This window comes from Crinia signifera, chromosome 2 (genome assembly GCF_055691185.1).
Source record: "Crinia signifera chromosome 2, ASM5569118v1, whole genome shotgun sequence".
Classification (NCBI taxonomy): Eukaryota; Metazoa; Chordata; class Amphibia; order Anura; family Myobatrachidae; genus Crinia; species Crinia signifera.
Window position 1 is genome coordinate 8,469,515 of NC_139218.1, and position 6,478 is coordinate 8,475,992.

At 46.1% G+C, this 6,478-nt stretch overlaps 1 protein-coding gene across 1 annotated transcript in view; it reads left to right on the forward strand.

The window, feature by feature from the left end:
* Window positions 1-6,478, forward strand: part of SIDT1 (SID1 transmembrane family member 1) — a 53,480-nt gene that overhangs the window by 32,310 nt on the left and 14,692 nt on the right. Inside the window, exons 8-12 of the mRNA XM_083170647.1 lie at window positions 1,434-1,527; window positions 2,167-2,232; window positions 2,336-2,429; window positions 2,605-2,648; window positions 3,161-3,253. Coding sequence (XP_083026773.1) covers window positions 1,434-1,527; window positions 2,167-2,232; window positions 2,336-2,429; window positions 2,605-2,648; window positions 3,161-3,253 — 391 coding nt within the window. The remainder of the gene's footprint in view (window positions 1-1,433; window positions 1,528-2,166; window positions 2,233-2,335; window positions 2,430-2,604; window positions 2,649-3,160; window positions 3,254-6,478) is intronic.

Here is a 6,478-nt window from a genome sequence, read left to right on the forward strand (position 1 = left end):
TGGGGCCTGGTACAGTACATAGGGGCTAGTCTGGGGCCTGGTACAGTACATAGGGGCTAGTATGGGGTATGCATGGTACAGTACATAGGGGCTAGTCTGCGGCCTGGCACAGTACATAGGGGCTAGTCTGTGACCTGGTACAGCACATAGGGGCTAGTCTGCGGCCTGCGACAGTACATAGGGGCTAGTATGTTGCCTGGTATAGTACATAGGGGCTAGTCTGTGGCCTGCGACAGTACATAGGGGCTAGTATGTTGCCTGGTACAGTACATAGGGGCTAGTCTGGGGCATGGTACAGTACATAGGGGCTAGTCTGGGGCATGGTACAGTACATAGGGGCTAGTCTGGGGCATGGTACAGTACATAGGGGCTAGTCTGGGGCCTGGTACAGTACATAGGGGCTAGTATGGGGTATGCATGGTACAGTACATAGGGGCTAGTCTGCGGCCTGGCACAGTACATAGGGGCTAGTCTGTGACCTGGTACAGCACATAGGGGCTAGTCTGCGGCCTGCGACAGTACATAGGGGCTAGTATGTTGCCTGGTATAGTACATAGGGGCTAGTCTGTGGCCTGCGACAGTACATAGGGGCTAGTATGTTGCCTGGTACAGTACATAGGGGCTAGTCTGGGGCATGGTACAGTACATAGGGGCTAGTCTGGGGCATGGTACAGTACATAGGGGCTAGTCTGGGGCCTGGTACAGTACATAGGGGCTAGTCTGGGGCCTGGTACAGTACATAGGGGCTAGTCTGGGGCATGGTACAGCACATAGGGGCTAGTCTGTGGCCTGGCACAGTACATAGGGGCTAGTATGTTGCCTGGTACAGTACATAGGGGCTTGTCTGTGGCCTGGTACAGTACATAGGGGCTAGTCTGGGGCATGGTACAGTACATAGGGGCTAGTCTGTGACCTGGTACAGCACATAGGGGCTAGTCTGTGGCCTGCGACAGTACATAGGGGCTAGTATGTTGCCTGGTACAGCACATAGGGGCTAGTCTGTGGCCTGGCACAGTACATAGGGGCTAGTATGTTGCCTGGTACAGTACATAGGGGCTTGTCTGTGGCCTGGTACAGTACATAGGGGCTAGTCTGGGGCATGGTACAGTACATAGGGGCTAGTCTGTGACCTGGTACAGCACATAGGGGCTAGTCTGTGGCCTTGTACAGTACATAGGGGCTAGTCTGGGGCATGGTACAGTACATAGGGGCTAGTATGTTGCCTGGTACAGTACATAGGGGCTTGTCTGTGGCCTGGTACAGTACATAGGGGCTAGTCTGGGGCATGGTACAGTACATAGGGGCTAGTATGTTGCCTGGTACAGTACATAGGGGCTAGTCTGCGGCCTGGCAAAGTACATGGACATATCAGAAGTCCCCATCACCATGACGATTTGCTATTTACACCCAGTACTTCTTGTTTCATTCATCAGAGGAAAGATTTCCCTAAAGGACAGTTCTACATCGTCTTTGTCATCAAACCTGAGGACTATGCCTGTGGTGGCTCTGCCCCAAAGTCCACATCAGGTAGGATGCTGCACCCTGCTGGGCAAAGAGCAGAACTGCAGCTGCATTAATGCTTGCTATTGTGTGAGGCAATCCACATCATTCTGTTATTATTATTAGGGTTTATTTATATGGCGCCACAAGGGTTCCGCAGCGCCTAACAATACATCAATTAGCAAAAACAGGATAACAACAACTTACAGTACAAGGTAATTTAGGACAAGTACATGGTAAATAAAGATGGCTGCATCAGAGGACAGGACACTGAAGTAATTATCAGGGTGGCAGAGATAGATATATTTTAAGAAAAGCACATGAGGAGAGAGGGCCCTGCTTGTGAGATCTTACATACTTTAGTTAGATTTGCAGATGTACACAGTATAATAGTGTGGTGTATAAGGTTTACAATCTTCTGCTTTTAACCCTGAACTTTGAACTTGTAAAACTTAATTTTGACTATTAATTCATTTTTGGGAGCAATAAAAATATTTTATCTTAAAGCACATTATATGGAGGCTTTTTTTTTTTTTTTTACAGGAGAGGGATCTTAGGAACCCTCTCCCCCAGTCCCAGTCGCTTCTGGATACTGACACTGTGTGCTTGTGCTTCTGTCACTTAAGATTGTATTAAACTGTTTCTATTTATTGAACGCTGAAACAGGGGACCACACCTGGAACCTGAAACGCGTGAAGAACATCGAAGTGACAGTCATGCCGTCAATAAAGAGTAAGTGTCCCGGCCAATGATGTCAGGTATACAGTGCGCACATTATAGAGACGTTTGCAGAAAGTGTCAGTTACATGAGACGTTATTCTGTTATTTTCTCCAGACACCGTCTACCTACACGCCACCCTCCTCTGCTTTCTCTTCTTCCTCGTCTTCTACCTGGGGGCCTTCCTGGTATTTTTTGTTCACCATTTCAGGTAAGTCCCACAATCGTATAATATAAGGACCATCATAGTATACAGTATAGTAGTAAGAGTAATAAATGTTTCTCTTCGATCACTGCGCCATCTTGTGGTAGCAATCTGCAGTACAAGTCTAGTGGCTGAGCGTGGAGTTAGGGCTCTGGAGTAATGGTTTCTTCCATTATTGCAGGATGCAGAAGAAGGGTGTGAATCTCAGTGGCAGCCCAGATGAAGGTAGGCGTGCTGCTGACATGACAGCTTGCAGCGTATTTTCCAGCGTAACACTGGAGCACATACTGTGACCGTTAATAATGAGACACTTCCTGATAACAGGCTATACTTTGACAGCACAATAATGAGCATCTTTCATAATCAGACCGTTTTATTCAGGAGAAAGGTTAACGGGACTAATTGGATATTGGCCAAAGAGTTCATGGTGGTGATTTGGTGTCAGTAGGACGGAGCAGCTGTGGGATGTGCTGGAGCCTTGGAGGCCGCACCTTGCACCTTACAGGTCTTACAGGATCTGCTGGTGGTATCTTGGTGCCAGATACCACAGACACCAAGCTGATTGGGCAGCACGAGGGGGACCTGCACAATACCAGGCAGATGGGTTTATTGTTATGGCTGTAGGATGCTCTATAGTATAAATAGAAGAGAGGGATGATGGTGTAATGGTGGGCAGCTGAGTGGCTTCACCAATCCTCACCTGTAGTCATGATGGGCATTCTGCGTTTATATTACAGGAGAGGGCACAGTGGCGGCTTCACACCCCATTACAACCAGCACACCGGATGGCAGCAGCTATGGAGCTATAGGTGAGGCTGGCAGCACCCCATGTTCCACATAATAATGAGTCCATAACGCTGAACATCAGTGGGTGGCGATTAGATCTGTACTGCAGGGTCTGACATCACTGGCGCATGATAATGGTGACACATAGGGGAATATCTGCATTATAATAACCGCCACATTTAAATCTTAGGTAGTGCACTAGTTATATAGCTGCACACAGCCGGTGAATTGCAGCTTATCAACTGCTTTGCTCACACTACTGCTATACACATTACTGCTATACCCTGCACTATGAGGTAATTGCTCACACTACTGCTATACACACTACTGCTATACCCTGCACTATGAGGTCATTGCTCACACTACTGCTATACCCTGCACTATGAGGTCATTGCTCACACTACTGCTATACACTGCACTATGAGGTCAATGCTCACACTACTGCTATACACACTACTGCTATACCCTGCACTATGAGGTAATTGCTCACACTACTACAGGGCACTATGAGGTAATTCCTCACACTACTGCTATACACATTACTGCTATACCCTGCACTATGAGGTAATGGCTCACACTACTGCTATACCCTGCACTATGAGGTCATTGCTCACACTACTGCTATACACACTACTGCTATACCCTGCACTATGAGGTAATTGCTCACACTACTGCTATACCCTGCACTATGAGGTCATTGCTCACACTATACTGCTATACACACTACTGCTATACCCTGCACTATGAGGTAATTGCTCACACTACTGTTATACACACTACTGCTATACCCTGCACTATGAGGTAATTGCTCACACTACTGCTATACACACTACTGCTATACACGGCACTATGAGGTCTTTGCTCACACTACTGCTATACACACTACTGCTATACACACTACTGCTATACACGGCACTATGAGGTAATTCCTCACACTACTGCTATACACACTACTGCTATACACGGCACTATGAGGTCTTTGCTCACACTACTGCTATACACACTACTGCTATACACACTACTGCTATACACGGCACTATGAGGTAATTCCTCACACTACTGCTATACACACTACTGCTATACACGGCACTATGAGGTAATTCCTCACACTACTGCTATACACACTACTGCTATACAGGGCACTATGAGGTCATTGCTCACACTACTGCTATACACTGCACTATGAGGTAATTCCTCACACTACTGCTATACACACTACTGCTATACACGGCACTATGAGGTCTTTGCTCACACTACTGCTATACACACTACTGCTATACACGGCACTATGAGGTCTTTGCTCACACTACTGCTATACACACTACTGCTATACACGGCACTATGAGGTCTTTGCTCACACTACTGGCTATACACACTACTGCTATACACGGCACTATGAGGTCTTTGCTCACACTACTGCTATACACACTACTGCTATACACGGCACTATGAGGTAATTCCTCACACTACTGCTATACACACTACTGCTATACAGGGCACTATGAGGTCATTGCTCACACTACTGCTATACACTGCACTATGAGGTAATTCCTCACACTACTGCTATACACACTACTGCTATACACGGCACTATGAGGTAATTCCTCACACTACTGCTATACACACTACTGCTATACACTGCACTATGAGGTAATTCCTCACACTACTGCTATACACACTACTGCTATACACGGCACTATGAGGTCTTTGCTCACACTACTGCTATACACACTACTGCTATACACGTCACTATGAGGTCTTTGCTCACACTACTGCTATACACACTACTGCTATACACGGCACTATGAGGTCATTTCTCACACTACTGCTATACACAGCACTATGAGGTCATTGCTCACTCTATTGCTGTACACACTACTGCTATACACAGCACTATGAAGCCATTCCTCACACTACTGCTATACACACTACTGCTATACAGTACATGGCAGTATGAGGTCATAGCTCACATTACTGCTATACACGGCACTATGAGCTCATTGCTCACACTACTGCTATACAGTACACTATGAGGTCATTGCTCACACTACTGCTTTACACGGCACTATGAGCTCATTGCTCATACTACTGCTATACACACTACTGCTATACATAGCACTACGAGGTCATTGCTCACACTACTGCTATACATGGGACTATGAGGTCATTGCTCACACTACTGCTATACATTACACTATGAGGTCATTGCTCACACTACTGCTATACACGGCACTATGAGGTCATTGCTCACACTACTGCTATACAGTACACTATGAGGTCATTGCTCACACTACTGCTATACAGTACACTATGAGGTCATTGCTCACACTACTGCTATACAGTACACTATGAGGTCATTGCTCACACTACTGCTATACAGTACACTACGAGGTCATTGCTCACACTACTGCTATACATGGGACTATAAGGTCATTGCTCACACTACTGCTATACACTGCACTATCAGGTCATTGCTCACACTACTGCTATACACACTACTGCTATACACGGCACTATGAGGCCATTCCTCACACTACTGCTATACACACTACTGCTATACATGGCACTATGAGGTCATAGCTCACATTACTGCTATACACGGCACTATGAGCTCATTGCTCACACTACTGCTATACACGGCACTATGAGGTCATTGCTCACACTACTGCTATACAGTACACTACGAGGTCATTGCTCACACTACTGCTATACATGGGACTATAAGGTCATTGCTCACACTACTGCTATACACTGCACTATCAGGTCATTGCTCACACTACTGCTATACACACTACTGCTATACACGGCACTATCTGGTCATTGCTCACACTACTGCTATACACACTACTGCTATACATGGCACTATGAGGTCATAGCTCACATTACTGCTATACATGGCACTATGAGCTCATTGCTCACACTACTGCTATACACGGCACTATGAGGTCATTGCTCACACTACTGCTATACACGGCACTATGAGGTCATTGCTCACACTACTGCTATACACGGCACTATGAGCTCATTGCTCATACTACTGCTATACACACTACTGCTTTACATAGCACTACGAGGTCATTGCTCACACTACTGCTATACATGGGACTATGAGGTCATTGCTCACACTACTGCTATACAGTACACTATGAGGTCATTGCTCACACTACTGCTATACACACTACTGCTATACATGGCATTATGAGGTCATTTTCAAATTTAGATTTAAGTTTGAAACATCCCCCCAAAATCTAACTCTCTTTGCACGTTTA